General features: G+C 43.3%; 1 protein-coding gene across 26 annotated transcripts in view; it reads left to right on the top strand.

Annotated features, from left to right (window-relative positions):
* The window catches only part of si:ch211-285f17.1 (sickle tail protein homolog), a 108037-nt gene that overhangs the window by 76802 nt on the left and 11784 nt on the right, over positions 1 to 19451 (top strand). For 16 of the 26 annotated variants that reach the window (XM_069512955.1, XM_069512957.1, XM_069512951.1 and 13 more), the window contains 8 exons: positions 2724 to 2804; positions 4158 to 4353; positions 7926 to 8124; positions 9112 to 9205; positions 13980 to 14761; positions 16670 to 16774; positions 17321 to 17370; positions 19312 to 19451. In XM_069512955.1, the coding sequence (XP_069369056.1) occupies positions 2724 to 2804; positions 4158 to 4353; positions 7926 to 8124; positions 9112 to 9205; positions 13980 to 14761; positions 16670 to 16774; positions 17321 to 17370; positions 19312 to 19451 (1647 nt within the window). Of the gene's footprint in view, positions 1 to 2723; positions 2805 to 4157; positions 4354 to 5201; positions 5359 to 7925; positions 8125 to 9111; positions 9206 to 13979; positions 14762 to 16669; positions 16775 to 17320; positions 17371 to 19311 lie in introns of those variants that run through there. The other 10 variants (XM_020087473.2, XM_020087468.2, XM_020087480.2 and 7 more) reach the window with 4 other exon arrangements.

Here is a 19451-nt window from a genome sequence, read left to right as displayed (position 1 = left end):
TTTCTGATGACAACATTCTGTGTGTCAGACCACTGTTGCATAAATGTTTTCAGGATGTCCTGGGTTCAGGTCAGATTTTATGGAACAATGGCCTGACTCAGTCATGCACGCACTCCGTGTCTCTTTGTATCCCTCTTTCTGTCTCACACACACACACACTTGAACTGGATTTTATATCTATTTTCTCTGCAAGCACGGCCATTTTGCCTAATCATCGCTTGTCCACATTACACTAGACTTGACATCACTTTCATGTAAAGTTCCTGCAAGCTCGCTTCACGACAATTAGAAATCTTGAGACACACACCGCTGTGCCTGTGTGTGTCTCACAGCCTGAGGAAAAGTTTTGCTGCAACATGAGCATTTAGAAAAGGCAAATTCCTTTGACGTATTTCTAGACCTGCTCCAACTAATTGGAATAATGTGGAGAATTTGACACAGATCTAATGATAACAACCCGCTGTCACTGTCCGGACACTTTTAAAATGTAGTTTTAGCTCCGTCAAAGAGGTTATTATTTCACCTGTTTCTCGCTTGTTGGTTTTTTAATTATTTGCACTAATCCTGGTCGAGGGATAAAGCATTAACATTACATTTTGGATCTCATGTGGATCTCGTCTATTCTACTATATTATTATCAAAATAGTCAGACATATTTATGTCTCAGCTGCCAATCATCTTGTTTCACCCCCGTTTTTATAGCATCAAATAACCAATTTAAACAAAACAGAACTAAAATGAAAGAAACCTTCTTTAAGGAAAGTACATATTTTATATTTTCCAAACCACTAACATGGAGGAGTTAATAACCTATACTGCAGTCAGCCGCCAGTGTGCAATCAAGATGTTTTGGCTTTATGGAGCCGTCATATCGTCCATCTTTATACAGAGTCTATCTTTTATCCAGAGTGTCAGACTACTTCTTTATTTCCTTGTATTTTCTATTATAGGAGCTTGACAGATGTTTTGCCATTGCGGAGGTATGCACTCTACCGAGTGCCATTCTAGTCTAGACATGTTCCCTCCCATTGGGCTCTTTACACAACTTTATAACTTGTCATATTCCTCTATATGAGCTAATGTCAGTGTCCCAGTTTCACATTCATCATAGCTGTCAGAGCAAATGTGGTGTACAGAGGGAGCCACTGCTGAAAAAGCAGAATTGCAGGTCTCGACTGAAGCGGGGGGAAAATCATTGGTGTGGAATGCACTGTAGGTGTGAGCGGGCCGACGCAGGTTTTATGGTGCTTATCAGCGGTCGCCCCGCGGTTTTCACATCTGGGCCCTAAAGGAGGAAGTGGTTAACGGGGAACAGGAAGTGGCTTTTTCGGCAAGAACACATACAACGCTGCTGTCAGAAGGATGATCTCTGGGTGCGTGCGTGTGACAAAGAGGCAGCAGGAGAGACAGAGGAGTTCATCTGGACTAAACTGCCGACCTTTGGAGGGGACATCTCATTTGTCAGATGTGGACTGGTGTGGAGTGATTTAAATTAATTACTCCGTTCCAACGGGTAGGCAGAAGGTCTCATTTGCGATTTTCCTCTTTTATATGTCACTGCTTCTGCTGGAACTATATTTTCTCTCCTGTGCAGTTCGTCTCTCGCTGTCACTTTGTGTCCGTAGTGTCACGTTCTGCTGAAATTTGACAGAAATGGAATGTGACAGTTTTAATCATTTGCACATAAAGCAAAGTTGTGCGTTTTTCAGAAGAAGAAATAACATGTTTGTATGTTTTCATTGAAATAATACAGTGTAGTTTACATATACAAGCTATTTGCTGTGGTATTTAAAAAAAAATATGCATAAATATGAAAATAGGGAACAGTATAGTTCTAATTAAGATGTGAGCAACATGAACGTTTGTACAGTATGACCGTTATTGCACAGCGGAGGTTCAAATGTCACAGGTGAGTTTCAGTTTAAATGCAGCTGCTGCGTCCTCTTCAACCCGTTTTGAAATTCCAGAAAATACCGGATTACACCGGCAGACCACTCTGACATAATTACTACCCACAGGTGATGCAGGAAGGCGATATGATTCAACATTCCCCAGGGTGACACAATAGCATTTGAGACGATAGAGCCGCAGTGTGTGTGAGGTTTGTGTGTGGGTATGTGTGTGTGGGTGTGTGTGTGTGTGTGTGTGTGGGGGGGTGTGTGTGTGGTGGACCCACCACCACTGAATATGCTCATAAATCATTCAGCATTTGGATAAAATTTCCAAACACATGTCTGGTCTCAGGTGACGCGTCAACTCTGTGTGACCCCTCCTGTTTTAAAAAGGTGACGATCACCATGCAAGGCCGCCGCAGCCGATCAGCGTATTTTAATGGTAATGCTGGAGTTGAGTGATGGCTCAGCAGTTTTTTTTTCCTGCCGTGTCAGGTTGCCGTAAAGGTGCATCACATAAACGCTCGCACACTATGACTCAGCAAATATCACACAGGGACAAAGATTGAAAACGCTGTATTATGAAGACAAAGCAGCCTCATTACATTAATGATGGCAATTCATGTTATTGTAGGAATTTATTAAGCGGCGGGGTTTCTGTGATTTCCACATCAGGAGTCGTTAAACTCAAATACGCTGATAAAAAAGTGTTAAGTAGTTTTAAATTATACTCTTTTCTGTCTCTTAAACACTTTGCATCTACGTCTGTCTTCACTGTCGTTCGTCTGCTGTTATGGATGATTTGTTTCCATGGTCTCCTTCTCCCATCAGTCTTTGCAGGCCATGCTCTCCTCCCTTCACTCTGAGCTTGACATTCAGAGGTACTTGATGAAAATCCAATTGCCCCACAGAGTTAGTCGGCCTTTTTATCTTATCTGCATCGTTCGGCTCCGTTGTGTGTGTGTGTGTGTGTTGTGTTTGCATCCTCACTAACATTTTGCCATGTGACTATTTTCCCAGCCCCTGTGCCCCTATGTCTCTGTCTGTGCCTGCTGAAGCACACTTGGCTACCAGGCTAAACCAGTTCTGGCTTTGAAAACTCCCACAAATGTCAACCGCACTTAATATAAAAGGCTTGAATTCTTTATTTGTGCGTGGGAGAACGGCAGCGTGTGCATGCAGGTGTGTTGATGATAACCTGGCCGACTTGGCCTCGCAGCTACAGCGAGAGATGAAGAGTGTTTCATGAAGAGCATCTCACAAAGAGCTCTATGTTCGCTGACCCCCTCTCAGCTCCAGTCCCACCTCGTCCCTGTGCTGCAGATCACCTTACAGCACCACATAATAGCTCTGATCTCCGCAGCCACGTCACACATCGTCTTAGTGTGGCTGTGGCCTGAGGAAGCCACGTCATGCAGATCAGATTACCGAGAAGCCCTTAAAATCCTGATGAGTCAATTAACGATATTTAATCGGAGGTTATTTCATCTTCTTCTTCCTCTAGGACTCATCTTCTCTCATACACTGTTCATGTCATTGTTACATGAGATTAAATTAAACGCAGGTACATGCTTCCCCCTGCTTGATAACTTTTAAGTGCTGTGATGTGCTTGTAGGACAGAGCTTAGTGTAAAGTGTAAAGTCATTTTCAGACCTGACCTTCGCAGGATGTTTCTCAGGAGTTTCACAAATGCACAACGCAGCTGGAGAACAACACAGAAATCTCTATATATATTTGTTTTCTTTTTCCTTCCATCGCGTGTTAGAAACGCCATCAACAAACCCACTCGTGAATTCTGCGGAGGATCTTCTGCTGTGTTCTCACGTCAGCTCCTTCGGACCTTCTGCAGAGTTTTAGTAGGGGGCTGGCTGGAGAACCTCTGGATGCTCTTCAGAGAATGTCCGGAGGTTCTCCAGAGTTCAGTGCATGTCTGAAAACAGTGCAACGTGGGTGAGCATGTGTCAGTGAAATACAATATTAACTCTCCTTTGCACATTTGGATGTTGTGTCGCAGTGGAGCTCAAAGTCAACATCAAAAGCACTTTTTCCTCGCTTGTCAAAGAATGTGTGTGACACTGAGCGTTTTTAAACTCTGAGCTGTTTTCTTCACCAGAAGCTCTTTCTCTTAAAGAAATTTTTTTTTTTTTTACATCTGCTTGTGTTGTTTACAGAATATGAAACTTGTGCATGAATTTATCACCTTGCTGTGTCCATGGTCTCACTCTTTACGTGTGTTATGTCTCCACGTGTCTCCCCACCTCCAGAGCAGAAGCCCAAAGCACGGCCCCAGCCCCCAGTCCAGCGTCGGCGACCAGGTTGACCACCTCTCCTTGGCCTCCCTGGAGTCACTGGACGCCATGTCTGAGGCCGACGCTCCCACAGCCTTCACCCGCGGCAGCCGAGTTCGCGCCAGCCTGCCCGTGGTGCGGTCGACGAACCAGACAAAGGACCGCTCGCTAGGTATGCTGTCAAAATCAATAGAGTAATTCTCTTTTGTTTCTACTAAGAAATTATTGAGAATAAAAGCTCTTTCTGAAATCTTCAGGTGAAAGTAAATAACTTACCTGACTTCACACTCTTACCCTGCCAGTCCACGTCTCTCCCTCACTCTCTCCTCCCCTTTTCCGTCCCTCCTCTCTCCACCTCAGCTCACAGCTCCGTTTTAATTAGAATGCATTTCCTCTGTAGTGAAAGATTAGGGAATCAGTCCACAATATGCCATCGTGTTATTGACAGGATTAGAAATGGGCCGTCTTATCAAGGCGCGCCGTGCTTCATTTGCATCCACATGCAGAAGATCATGCAGAATTAGGCTGCTGCATTAGGTGGAGAGAGAGAGCCCAGGACAGAGTTTCCCAAACAAAGTGTGGTGCTGGTATTTTTTTCCAGGAGGGTAGTCTTCAAAGGTAGCTCACAGCTCAGCGTGGCATCTGCTGCTGGATTATTTCAAAGCATCTGCGTGGCGCGCCTTTCGACCAAAGTGAAAATGAATGAAACTATAGGGTGTCGTTTTCCACATTCCTCTGTGCCAGTAGCAACCTTTTGTTTGCCTTGAGAAGCAAACCTGCAAAAAACTCTCGCAAATACTTTTATTTGCCATGCATGTTCATACACACACACACACACACTCACACATGCTCCATCTCTCTCTGTCTTTCAAAAACATCAGGACAAAGCGTTAGGACAGTGGGGGGTTATGGTTTGGTGAAGGGGGAGGAGAAAAAAAGGGGCACCACTTAACTACTTTGTCCCTCCCACAGTCTTCACACACACGCACAAACACACACACACACACACATACACACACAAACACACTGACACACATTTCGCAGGGTCCCAACGGACATTTGGGGCTCCTTCTTGGGGCTCAGCGTCTTCAGCCTGTAGTGTAGGAGTTGTCGCGTGGTCTTTTCCAGAGCATCACAAGACTCCGCAGAAAACAGGAAATCCTTTAATCCCCTTAATGTAAGTATCAGATTCATTCTTGAGTGTAGCATCAACTGTATTATATTTCAAGACGTTTTGTTTCTCTGTGCTAAAAAACTTTAAAAGTATTTCTCTGCCTTTTTTAGTCGCATTTCAAACTTTGCGATAATGTGAGCGGACACAGATTGATATGATTCATGATTGTGCCTGGTGAAAACTGACAGGAGAGATGTGGAAAAACAGTTTTAAAACCCAGACGGTCTGCAGCGCTGTGCCCATTTGGTCAGGAAACCCACTGGCCATTTGCTTCCAATCCTGAGTGAAACCAGGCACTTAGGAATGTAACACGATTCTTTGTTAGACCCGAGCTCCTCAGCTTTGTCACAGCAAATTAAAAAAGAATTAATCTTTGTATTGCATCGCAAGATCAATGCCGCTCCGTCATCAAACCCCCGGTTTCGCGCTAGTTGCAAACATCTGGATGCAAAGCGGCCGATTGTTAACGTGACAGCTCTCGGGGGGGGGGGGGGGGGGGGGGAGATGAAGTGTGTCTGCAAATGGACACTTTGTTAAGTTATTACAATCCAGGAACCCACACAGACCAGAGCAATGGATCGACTCAGCAATTTTATTTCCTGTATTTGCCCTCGCTCTGTCTCGCTCTGCCTTGTGGAGCATGTAGGATCTTGTATAATATTTCACCAACATCTGGTAGCTTTTACTGGCTCGCTCCTTTTATGGGGTTACACCAAGTAAAACCTTACCTCCTTTCCTTAAAGCCGGCTATTTTCACTGCAAAACAAACGTCTCTGAAATGACATAAAATGATTTATGTGCATCATACTCAGGAAAGTTCACATTGAATATAATACAACATAATTGGAAAAAGAACAGAAACAGATTTTTTTTCATTTAAGTTCTGTAATCGCTTCAGATAAACTCTATGAAACCAGTCCCATGCTGTTTGAAGAGATGAGTCAGAGATTAGAAATAGAAAAGAGTTTTGTTTTTCACTCATTTCCCTGGCATTGTTTATACAAGTGCAGTGAAGGCGTGTCCATGAATTTGTGGGAGAGACATCTGTTTTTCTAAAGCACAGTACAGAAGCCACACCCAGGGTTCAGAGGTTCAGCCTTTGGTCTTTTTGATGCACAACTTGTTCTGTTCCACCCCGAGCACACAGCCCTGCTTCTGTCTCCCTCTCCTTCTCCCACGTACTTTTTAAAAATGATTAAATAATCAGTGTTTTTCTGGATTTTACCACACGCTTTTGACAAAACAAGAAACATAAAATCAAGACTTAGGTGGTATCGTTCACACAGAACCTTCTGTTTTTGCAAATGTGCAAATGGAAACCATTTGCCACAGAAACTTGTTCTTCTGCTCAAATGTTTAGTTTGTGCCTCAACTGAGGTTAAACATTCGTTCTGGAGCCCGATTAAAGTCTAAAGAAAGATTTTCAACCCACTGATAGTGACTTCAAATTGAATCAGCCGTTCACATTTACTGAATCCGAGCAAAATGAATGTGTTTTGTCGACTGTTAGGGTTTGATTGTGTAACAATTATTTATGCAATCGTGGAGCCATGTTGTAACATGGGCTCCGTGGGTTTGCACAGAAAAGGGCAATTTTCACTGCGATCCAGCAGGTGATTTGTCGGGGATGAGGGGGGGGGGCTGTCCCCTTTAAACCAAAATGACCCAAATTCTAATCCTCTATTAGAGAGAGTGCTGCGTGTTGAGATAGAGAATTTGTGTGTGCAGGTGAGATTTATTTTCAAAACTTGAAACCAAATGACATCGAAAAGAACAGCTCTCTTTGCCACACTCTCTCTCTCCCACCCATCAGCAGCACCGGGAGCAATCCTACCCGTGTTGGTGGCTGTTAAAACAGCCGCAAAGGTTTAAGCATCTTTGGAAGGCAGGCAGGATTCAGCATAAGCTCAGTAGGAATTCTTCACGAAGTAAGCATTAAGTTCCACCACAGCCCCATCCCCAACTTATCGTCTCCACAAGTTAATCATCTGGAGAAACTCTCCTAAATAATATTCACTCCGATATTAGTGGAATTCTGTCTATGCATTGTTCATTTTTTTGTGACCCTGGTAAAAATATAATCACTTAGTGCTTAGATCATGTGTTGGAGGTTGTTTGAGGCTCACCAGGTCCATTCCCACTTGTTTGATCCGCTCTGTTTTGGCATTGTTTTCTGCTCTCATATTAATCCTACAAGATCAGAAATTGATTGAAACAGGTCCAGAATCAGATTTTCTTCCAATTTCTTCTAATCAGCTTCTTAGGAACCTACTATAACTAACTTTAGTTGCTAAGTCAGAACTTTGTGTTGCAGCTAAAGAGTAAAAGTCCTGCTGTGGTTTTTAAATGGAAGGTATTTACTGGTAAGTAGCTGCGTGAAGTCGTGTGTTTGCATCACTAGATCATTTCTGAAAAAACAACGAGCTTACAAAAACAGAAGAGAGAAACAAAACAGTGTGTCACCTCTACAAAGTCACATGCCTGTTTAAATCGGAAGAAAGACTTTCCTAAAGAATTACAAAGTGCTAACTTGTTGCTAATGATCCTGTTCCCCCGCCCGCTGTCTGTAGGTGTGCTGTACCTGCAGTACGGAGACGAGACCAAACAGTTCCGCATGCCCAACGAGATCACCAGCATCGACACAGTCAGAGCTCTGTTCGTCAGTGCCTTCCCGCAGCAGCTCAACATGAAGATGCTGGAGTCGCCCAGCGTGGCGGTCTACGTCAAGGACGACATGAGGAACATGTACTACGAGCTCACCGATGTCAGGTAGAGATGTGTTTGTGTGTGACGAATATAGACTAAGAGACATTTGTTGTGTTTTCTAAGTTCAGGACATCCAAACTTATACTCTTCCTCCATTTCCCCCTCCCTGAGCACTTCCTGTCTAAACTCCCCCTGCACAGGAAATGTCACTGGCCAGGAAGGCGTCTCTCTTCCTTCTTCCCCAGTATTAAAACTTAATAGGAAAGAAAGTTATATGGAGAGGAAGCCCTGCAGCAAAATGTCTCCAACATACCCGAGCAAAGCGAAGAGCACTCTTGAGAGACATAGACGACTCTGCAGCCTGTTGTCCTCCTCCCTCCTTTGGTGGAAGTTTGACTCTGGAAAGTTTGAGCTTTGTTATTTTGAGGCACTAAGTGTAGTTTCCAAATATTGTGCATTGTGTTGTGTGCATCAGTTACACCCCCCCCCCCCCACCCACACACACACACACACACACACACACACCGTAGCTCTTTGCTTTACTCCTTTATTGAACCTGGTTTGGTATTCACCTGGAACTCTTATCTGTGTTAGCAGACTCTACACGCAGACGCCGCATACAGCCAATTGTTTCAAGTTTTCTTTTCAGAAAAAAACAAAACATTAATACACTTCAAGACTTTGCCCCTGTGCTTCCGGAGTACCAACCCCAGTGCGATGTGTAGTGTGTGACTAATACTTTATCAGGGCTGTAAAAAATTGTCTTGTGATTCTTGTGAGGTTGGTGCAGGTGTCCAGAGTGTAACATTGAGAGAGAGCGGGGAGCTGTGAAGGAAAGGCGGGATCTCGGTTTATGTATTTAAGACACGTGTTTACGTAGGTTGTGAAGATAGACGAAATGTCTCGTAACCGAGGACTGACGGAGCCTCTGTCGGGGTACGTGCCCCTGGCAGGGCTGCTAAAGAGATCCGGGCTGAGGCAGGGTCGCCCGCTCTCTGACAGCTATATCTTGGATTTTTACTTACCACGGGACACGTCTTCTCCTTACAGGAACATCACGGACCACTCCTGCCTGAAGGTCTACCACAAAGACCCAGCACAGGCGTTCAGCCATGGGCCGAGACCTGCCAACGGCGATGCCAGGGTGAGTACTGAACTGTGACAGCCGCTAACACAGCAGTGGAAATTATTATCTTGTAAACAGCAGCAGCTGCAGGAACCTGTTGCAGATAGAAGTAGTTACCCCAGCCGTCAATTCTTCTTGTCCTCACATCCTGTTTGCTGTTAAGGAAAGGAATGTCCCCCTGCCTCTTGTTAATCTGTTCAGAGGGGGGTCTCATATTGTTCTCCCAGGGGCCGTTGATTTGGCCTCGCCTGTATGCTCTGCTGCAGCTCGCTTAAGGGACAATTCTCCCGACTATTTCTCTTGTTCATTCTTGCCCTAATATGAGCTCTAATCTCTTTGTTCTGATTCCGGTTCGTGTTTGTTTCCTGCTGATGTAACGAAACTAAAGCCACCCCCCCCCCACCCCTCAAAAAAGCCCTTTCCTCGAATGTTCCTCCTCAAATCCGCCTCGCTAATCCGCACAACCCTTTATCTAACCCGCTGCTCCTCTCTGCCAGCCGCTGATTTCCAGGCAGCGTGGCAGTGCTGTTGTGAGCTGCAAAAAAAGAAATGACACTAACCTCAGCTATAATCTCCCATCACCACACACTGTACATGTCATATAAGTGTGAAGTGGAGCTGATAAAGCTGAAAGGGGTGATGAGCCGTCTGTGGTTTAAGAAGTCTACGATCAGATGACATGAAGGGCTGCAGAGACACTTGTTTTCTGCTGCTGATGGGACCTAAAGACATTTGATTAAAAAGATGCTGAAAAGACGTTTCTGCTGAAGCCACAAAAGAAAAGTTACTGTGTCTTTCTTTAAGGCCTCTTGTGCAAACACGCTGGAATCCAGACATGAAGTAGGAACACACTAAAGAAGGTTGTTTTCATTAGTTCTGTCACTGTTTAACCGAGGAGCCGTTGACACACTTGCAAGGGTGGGACGTGTCAGTGGGGTGTGGAGGCCTGGTTAGTGAATGACACGACAGAGTCTGATTATGTTTTCTTTTAATAAACAGTCTTAAAACTTAAAACATAATCGTTTGACTTGAATTGAATTGATTGAATGGGTCTGTGAAGATGTATTTCAACTACCAGATGGACAAAGAAGAATTATGAGTTTCGGTGTGTGCTTTAACGTTTGTCTGTTTCTGGTTAAGTTTATGCATCAAACTGCAAGTGTAACCATAGTTGGCCTGACGATAACAAGTACTCACGGTGGTTTGCTCTGTTGAAAGTCTCTTAAACAATTGGGATCAAGATGGTGGAGTCTAACGGACATAAATGTGTTGTTTACTTGGAAAAAGTTTATTTTCACTTTTGGTGTGTGTTTCCACTGCAGGTTTGGTCTTAAACTTCATTTCAATCGGTATTAAAAGAGATAATTTAACTTGTTTGTCGCTGTAGACACTGAGCAACCTTTCCTCACAAACTCTAACACACAGACACACAAAGACATTGCAGACTCCTGTTGTGAGCAGCGTCTCTATAATTGGTATTTTTTAGATCTTCCCTTGGACTGAATATATTTGTGTTTTCTACCTTTTTTTTTTTATTCGTTCTATTTTGGCTTCCCTCCTTGGCGAACTCACTTAATAATAAAATGGAAACCCTGGCACTCGGAGCAAAAGGGCAGAGATAACCACATAATGAGCTGTACACCTGTTCAAACAACCTGGCGGTGAGGGGGGGGAGGGGGGCGAGGTTATACGGGTGTACTTCAGATCTGTCGAGTGTGTCTCTTGTCCTGCAGGAATGCCGCGGCCTCAGATCAGATTCAAAGCTCTGGTATTGATTAAAGCTTTCTGGTCAAATAGAGCTGTCTGTGGTTATGAAAACAACCGTCAGTAACAGACATCAGGTGGGCACATACACACAGGAACTGAGAGGTAACTCGATGAGGAGAACAAAGTGTTGTTTCTATGTAAAGCATCTCTTTTGTTGTGTTTCATTTGATGAAATACTGAAATATCAATCCGTACTTATAGAAGGGATTGAGCCCAATGCAGTTCTCTGTATTCATATTCAATGGTGACTGTGTGAAGTGATGTTTTGTACAAATACCCGCAGGAGATATTTAGTAAACACAGGTTCAGATATAGACGAACATCTCATCTGTTCTTCTTTGGGCAATCAATCAATCAAATTTTTGTTTTTATCCAAAGATGAAAAGTTAATAGTCGTCACATCACAGGTTCACAGCAGCTTCGTATTTCCAGCCCTCCATCCAGCTTTTTGAATGTTGGCACCGCAGCTTCTCTTTATCTGTAGAGCTTGGCTGCATCTGAAGCTCTGCCGTTTTTTTTTCCTTATCCTAAATCAGTTTAGAAAGCCTCTCCTCATCTGCAACTTTCCTCTGCTCCTCCTCCCAGACACGCTGCCTCTCATCACTGAAAACTTACGAGCAGCTGGAAACAAGAGAGCGAGGTCTTTAAAAAGTCCACCAGTCAAATTCAAACCAAATGTGCTCAATGCTGACATGGTCATTCATTTGTTTATTTTTCAAGCCTTTACTCCCCTGTTTTGTCTCAAAGCACTGATTTGTGAACGTTGCACCGACAAAAGCAGTGTGTTGCAGGGATATTTTAGGAATCGCTGGTGTTTCAAAGGTGAAACATCTGTTTGGGATCGACCGGTGATGTGGAACAAAGGTTTTCTTATGAGGCTGTGCTGGAATCGACCAAGCATTCAGTGATGCTATTTAGTGCTTTAAGACGTCCACCATCTTATTTTCAAGCAAATCATAGAGATTGTGACATTCAGTGACATTTACACATGTTCTGCTGTAACAACATCTACGTTTACAAACCAGTAGAATAATTAGATGATTAAATTGGATTTAGCCAATCAGCTCTGTTGACCAAATCTTTTATGCATGACATACTTTAAACAATTGTGCTAGCAACATGACACATGGTGCCAAAAAAGAACTGGTGTGGCAGCGGTTTGGCTGTGCACTGTCAAATATTTCTTAAAGTGAAGTGTTGAACTTGATCGGGAAACGGTCAACACATCCGTAAGTAATACGACGAATCCCCCTCCAGCAAGTTCTGGGTCTACCCTGGGGTCTCCTCTCGATTGGGGCGGAAGGCGCTTACAGGAGGATATTGTAATATTGTGGTACATTTAAAATCTGGGAGGAAGGACTGTGGACTGAGATTGAGATTAAAAATGGTGATAGGACCTTTTAGAAACATCGTCTACCCCTATGCAGTGAAACTTTGCTCTTTGAATAGTGAAAGTCATTAGTGTTTAATGTGTGCTGCTCAGATTTCCTATTACATTTTTGCTGCTTGGTCAGACTTGTTGCTGCCAGATTTATGGGCTGTGTTCACTCATTGCCAGCAAGTTTTTCCTTTTTTCTTTGTTATCACAGCCAAGCCTGAGCCCTTTGTTTACTGTACAATCCGAGCAGTTGTTGTTTTTCCAGCACACACACACACATCTACTCATTCACACACCCACAAAAGTGCCACACCCACTTCATTGTTGTCTTCATTGTGTTAATCTGTGTCGGCACTTGGGGGGAAACATTTAAAGACAGCACAGTGAAGCACAGTGTCAGTGCTGCAGAACTTCCTGAAACAACTTTGCATGAAGTTTTGACTCGTCTTTCTTCTGTAGGTGTGACTCATGAGTCACAGCTTGGAAGAACAATAGTTGGTTTGTTTGACAGGAATAGAGGGTGAGACAGGAAGGAAGACGGATTAGATTTGGCCTTGAATGCAGCGCTCCCCGGTGCAGTGTCATGGTATCTTACGTATCACATTACCACAGGTCACACACTTTACATCAGTGGTTATAATAAGCTCAGATACATATTTACTTATCTGGAATTTAAAAATCTCACTATATTGTTGTCGTGCTTGTCCGTGGGTCCTGGTGTAGTTGTTATCATTTGCGTTCAAATTGAATATTCCAACTATTGTGTTGGAACTTATCCTGAATAAGACATTTCTCTGATCAATACTTTCTCATTGAATATCCCATATAGACATATAGAATATAATAATAACACAACTTTCATGAGTCACTCTAACCACATTAACCTCACTTCCTTTTTTGTCACCTCTGCTATGTAGCTATAAAACTTTCACCTCCTTTTTTGTGGTTTTACCATCGACAGCCCGAGTGCTCATGTTTCTCTTAACCTGGGAAGCCTCTCTGGTTAAATGAGGTCAGGGTTATTGTACGTATAAGCCTTAAAGGCTCCTTTGTGGGAGGTGGGGCTGAAGAGCAGTGACCTGGATTAGCTGACTGTTTAATTAAGACTGTGCCGGACAGATCCTTTCCCAAATTAACCAACCACCTTTGAGACCCGGGAGGTTCACAGGAAAAGTGGTTTTAGGAAAAAGACCAAGCGATCCTGTGTGAAGATGAAAAATAAATAACTTCAACTTGATAAGAGCTGCAGACTTTCCAGGCAAAGACAGAATCTTGTGCTCGTGCATTGTGATACAGTTTGATAGAAGCCTGGAGGTATAATATGCAGGACTTTGAGTGAAATGATGTGCACCCGGAGATAGTGGCCGTGCAAGTAACTATTTTTCTGCTTCTGGAGAGAAACGCTGACACTGTGTTTTCTTTGAAAAGTAACAGTGTAAACTGAGTGAGATGGATGTTTTGGTTTCAAGGGCGACTGAAGTCCAGAAATACAGGATATATACAAAATAAACAGCAGCTCAAGCTCTCTGCTTCACTGACTAATCCTTAAAGTGAGGGATTTTTATTCTGCATTTGAAGTAGTAATAATTACAGTTTTTGTTTCTGGAATGTTTAATGACATGTTTATGTTCTTTTGTGCTTTTGTAGATGCACAGTGATGGACAACACCCTCTGAGACAACCCCCCATGGGTCCCCCAGCCCACCATCCACTGCAGGGAGTGCTCCCCCAGAGTCCCCACTCCATGCCCTCATCCCCCTCCAGAATCCCGTTTGGCCCTCGGCCAGGCTCATTACCCAGCAGCGCCACTATCCCGAGGGAGCGACTGTCTAATGCCAACCCACCGGCGCGCTCCATCTCGCCCTGTCCCAGCGCTATCCTGGAGAGACGGGACGTCAAACCTGATGAGGACATGGGGGGAAAGAGCCACAGTCTATCCAGGGGAAATGAGGGGTTGTATGCAGATCCATACCTGCTCCAGGAGGGACGACTGAGCATGGCTTCTGCCCACGGACCGCACCCCAACCCTGGGCTGGACAGTCCAGATCATGGAATGGGGGGATTCCACCGTGCCTCCATTCGCTCCACCAGCTCTTACAGCGGGCCCAGCCCCACAGACAGTATGGATCACCCCTCTCTGTACAGGCAGAAGTCCAGAAACAGCCAGCTGCCTACACTGGGCTCCAAGACCCCTCCTCCATCGCCTCACCGAATGGCTGAGGTACGGCTGATTGACATCCACGGCGGGCCACCTCATGGCATTCCTCCTCATGGGGTTCCCATTGAGAGAAGCTCACCAGTGCGCCAGTCCTTCAGGAAGGAAGAAGTAGCAGGGACCAAGCCACGGAACAACATGGGCTCACCTGTGGTTGCGGAGCTCCCGGGTCACCCCCAGGGGCCCGTTCCACCTGCTGGTGACCATCAGACACGGTAAGCCTCAGGGGACTGGACATGGTATAGATTATTGACTGGTTGGATTGTTCAGATTAGGATTAAGACATTGCATGGGAGCATGGACTAACTCTGCATCCCAGTTTCACCCTAACAACGAGCTGCCGATTTCCAATACCTGACTCCTTTACATCATCCATGACTGAAGACGAGAACACCACCTCTCACACGTACAGCCCACAGTTTGGTTTGTGTAAACAACCAGCTCAGATATCTGACCGATGTTTCACTGTCTCACTTTAAATCTTGAAAGCTCATAGTGTTAATTATTATAGAGCGAATAAAACCAAAATACTGAAACAGGATCGTATCTGAAAACCCCATTAACCCAGTGTATATTATTCTGTAACTCTGCGATTATTGCACTCAAAACAATCCTTCTGTCGACTCTATTCAGTTTGGATAATCCAGAATTCATCTCAGTACCTGGGTTAGGTTGTCTTCTCTGACTGAGAGCACATAAACATAGCGAGAGAGAGAAAAGGTTCACAAACAGGGTTTATATGCATGCTTCGGAAAACCAAAGAAAATATTGACCAGGTTGAAAAAGTATTTGAAATGGCTCCGATCAGTCAAACAGATCAGAAGTGGACCACCTGGGCAGCCCCCGAAACAACCGCAAGACGTTGCTTGGGAACGTGGCGAAAGAGCGGAGGAATTTGGACGAGAAAGTGCTTTCAAAAATAAACCTTCAGGGCTCGCTCGCTGTCACAGAATTTATTCATGTGAAATATGCTGCACGACACTGAGGTTAGGCATCGCTGCGTTCACATAAGGCCCGGTCAGGTCACATTTATTTGTGCAGCACGTTAAATACAACAGGGGTTGAGCCAGCGTGCTTTACAATCCTGTCAAAGGAAAAGCATCTATGGATAAAAGTAGAATAACAGACTCACACATGTTTTTTGTTTTTTTTATCTCCTTTAACGATAAAAATCTGAACGTTTATTTATTTTCTAGCCTCTCGTTTTACCAGGAAGTCTCAGTGTAAGGTTTCCTACTCACCCCTCCAGTGTTTGACTGTCTTAAGGCAGCGTGATTCTCTTAACACTTAGATTTTATTAGTTATGTGTCTTTGTATAATAGAAACAACAACATACTGTCAATATACAAATAGTGCATCTCAATGTGTTATGAACATGGGGTCTTTTACGGCACTGAATCAAATCACAAGTAGATATATAAGGAAATAAATGACGAAGAAAACCACTATCCAAGTTATTTCATGGCAGAGTAATTCTCAAAATCACCATTTGTGACACTCTTATAAATGTACCTTTTAGTATCTTTAGGTTCTTTTGTTGTCCTCCATCAAGTTAATCAATCAATCAAACTTCATTTAAATTGCATATGATTTGTTTGATAGATGCTCTATAAAGTGCTTTACAGATGATTGACAAAACATTGTCTGCTAAAAATGAATAAAATAGTATGACTATATATATAAATATATATAAATCTGTACATAAAAGCTAGACCAGATGGGTTTTTAATATTAAACATTTTCCGCTCCGCTCAGATCCTCTTGGTTCTGCTTAGTGGAACAGCTAAAGGAGAGGATCTGACGGGCCTTACCAATTACCACAAGCATTTCTTTAACCAGGGTAAAGATTGTGAATTAGCTGTAATGTGTGCTTTCAGTTTGGTCTTAGTGAAGAGCCCAAGTTCTGGTGCTCTGTTATAATTTAGAAACTATTAATTCGTATAATTGCTGATCAATCAAATCTGCTTCAACCGATGAAATAACAAAAAAGATAAGGATTTATTGTCAGGTCATTAAAAACTATTGATTGTTCTGTTGCAGTCGTCCCCAGTTTGATTCTGGGTGAAGCTGTGATATCCAGTAGGCCTCGGTGTTGAAAGCAGAATTTTCTGATGTTTCTGCAGACAGCGAATGAAGGCTATGGAGCAACAGATTGCCAGCTTGACTGGTCTTGTTCAGCATGCACTTTTAAAGGGGCCAAACACTAGTGGCAACAAGGAGCCTCCAAGGTAAGCAATCACAGTATAGGACAGAGCGAGGCATCAGGGGAGTTTTTAAAATGAGAGGCCTGGCTACCCAGCCGGAGTAGGAGAGATAAAGTATCCCTTCTGTAATGGCCATATCACACACTCAGGTGAAGTAGCATCAAGTGAAGAGGAAGTGGGTTTGACTGTGGATCTGATACTGAACTCATTTGCTCTCTTGATAAATGGCCATCTGATGTACCTGGTTTACCTCGCTGCATTTCAACCCCTCTGCATTTCGATCATCTCTGCGGAGACCCGGTGTTAATGTTTGCCCCGACAGCTAATCTGAAGTGTCTTGTGACTGCAGTGACTTTCTATGCATCTGTGGTGCGTTGAACACACAATGAAGCCCGTTAACATCATTAACATCATTTTAACCTCTCTGGTTCGTCACTCTTTCACCGTCATACCTGGTTGTAATGTGTTTGCTCTCACTGACACTAACCTCTAAATATAAAATGTCCAAATACACAGTTTTTTTTGTCACACTCAAAATCCTGCTCTAATGATTTTGTTCTCTGGCTGCAGTGAGAGACCACCGAAGACATCATCTCCAGCCCACAGTGCACACAGCTCAGGTTAGTGCGACTTGTTCCATGCAATTTCATCACACAAGAGTTTAAGCACCAGAATATCTTGTGCAGACAAGCCCACACATCAGTGTCAGTCAACAGCCTGTAATGAGCACTGTTGGAAGGAGGGAAAACAAAGTCAGGCTTCTTTACTTGTCATCGGTTCATATTTCTTTACAACCCCCACTCGCCTCGTACATCCAGTTTAATAGGAGTTAAGAGACAAGAGCCAGCTGAGCAAACATCTCAAAGCACTTCTTAAAACAAGACGCCGTTACTTCTCCAGCCTGCTGAGATGATTCAGCGAATCAGTCTCCGCTCTGCAGCCTGATCCCGGTTTGATAAAAAGATCTGCAACCTCACGAGCGGCAGACACAACACAAGTCTGCATCTCTGAGTTCATCTCATGACAGTTTCCATGTGGAGCGTTCACAGGGCGTTAACCTGTCATGTTGGGCAAATCTTCAAAACATCAGAAAACTCAACGTGTTCTCAGATCAAACCAGTGTTTTTCCCTTTCGATGCCTCGTCAGTGTCTCCTCAGTGTTTTTGTTCTTATTTTGATGGACCTCGTGTTCCAGAGGCTCAGAAGCACAACCAGGAGTTTACATAATAACCTGAACTTCAGGTCCAGGCAGCTGTCAGTTAACGTGTATGGTCGACAGAGTGAATGGAGTTTTTAGGATTACGAAAACAAAGGTTTGTTCTTTCACTGCCCGAGCGACTCTGAACCTCCCCTGACCAGTTGTGTAACTCATGAGAAAACACACAAGTTTCTCTAAAGGACCTCATGTTTCTGAGGTCAAATCATGGGTACTGTACACACAGTTCAAAAGATTGGTATATGTGATATATAACATAGGGCTGCATAATATGGCCTACAATTATTATCAAGTCAAAATTATTTCATGGGCCGATATCGATCATTTTCACAATAAATGTCACATTATTTTTTATTTTAAGTTGAAAAACAGATATATATGGTTTTAAACTCGTCTTTATGAGCAGAGAATCATGAAATAAAGACATTTATAAAAAAACATTGATAAATCTGAGGTCGATCAATAATGAAAAGACAATATATATCGAATATATTTGTTATATTGCTCCTAAAATATTTGAATTGCATCTGGTAGTATCCCGTTGTGCAGTTCTGGTTTTATTTTTCCATGTTTTTTTAAAGATCCATTTTCGAGATTTATGCCTCAACCACAACACAATGATGAAATTTAATTTGTTGTGCTCAAGGCTGTGAAAAAAACATTCAAAAAATTCAACACTAGTACATTAAATAGTCCCCATGAAAACTATTAAAAAACTATTATGCTCTCAGGACTAAAATGGGGAAATATGGACTAGATCAGTTTATTTGCTGATATCAAATCATTGCAGATGCTCATCCTCAGTGTCAAAACTCATATTGGAGTTTCTGAATTGAGACCAAATTAAATTATGATTGTTGTTGGCCATTTAGGGACCCTCGCCCAAACCTCAAATATTACTCCCCTCAGTTTCCATGGTTTCAACCTCTTCTCCATCTCTAGTGACGACAGAGATGCAGAAATCAGTTGACAGACATTTCAGGGCTGCAGCCAATATGAGACTTACGTTTTTGATTTTATATTTTCGCATTTCAATTTCTTAAGATTTGGTGGTACTGTTGGTTTTCTTTTTATTTATGTCATATTAACGTTTATGATTAAACAGTCAAGTCATAAGGATAATTTAATATAATTTTTTTTACTCTCTAATATTGATATCGGCCCCCAGAAATTCATGTTGGTCAGGATCTAATTTGCAAAGTCAAGTCAGAGGATAACAGAGTGAGGATTCTGCCTCTTCAGTTGTTCAGTGTAATTTCTACTTTAGTGCAAATAAGATCTGTTATGGACAAGTCTCCACAGTGTCCTCAAAGTTTCAGTGGTTTTTTTTTTTCCTGTGGTCCAGGTGGTTCCCCTGTCTTGGCTCCTAAAAGCAGTGCGGCTCCGTCAGACAAGCCCTCAGTTCCTCTCAAAGTCAACCTCCTGCAGTTCAGGAAGAATGTCTCTGACCTCAGGGTGCAGCTTCATCAGATGAGACAGCTGCAG

This window comes from Paralichthys olivaceus, chromosome 17, assembly GCF_024713975.1.
Source record: "Paralichthys olivaceus isolate ysfri-2021 chromosome 17, ASM2471397v2, whole genome shotgun sequence".
Classification (NCBI taxonomy): domain Eukaryota; kingdom Metazoa; phylum Chordata; class Actinopteri; order Pleuronectiformes; family Paralichthyidae; genus Paralichthys; species Paralichthys olivaceus.
Note: the sequence above shows the minus strand (reverse complement) of the source record. Positions and strands in the feature narration are given on the sequence as shown.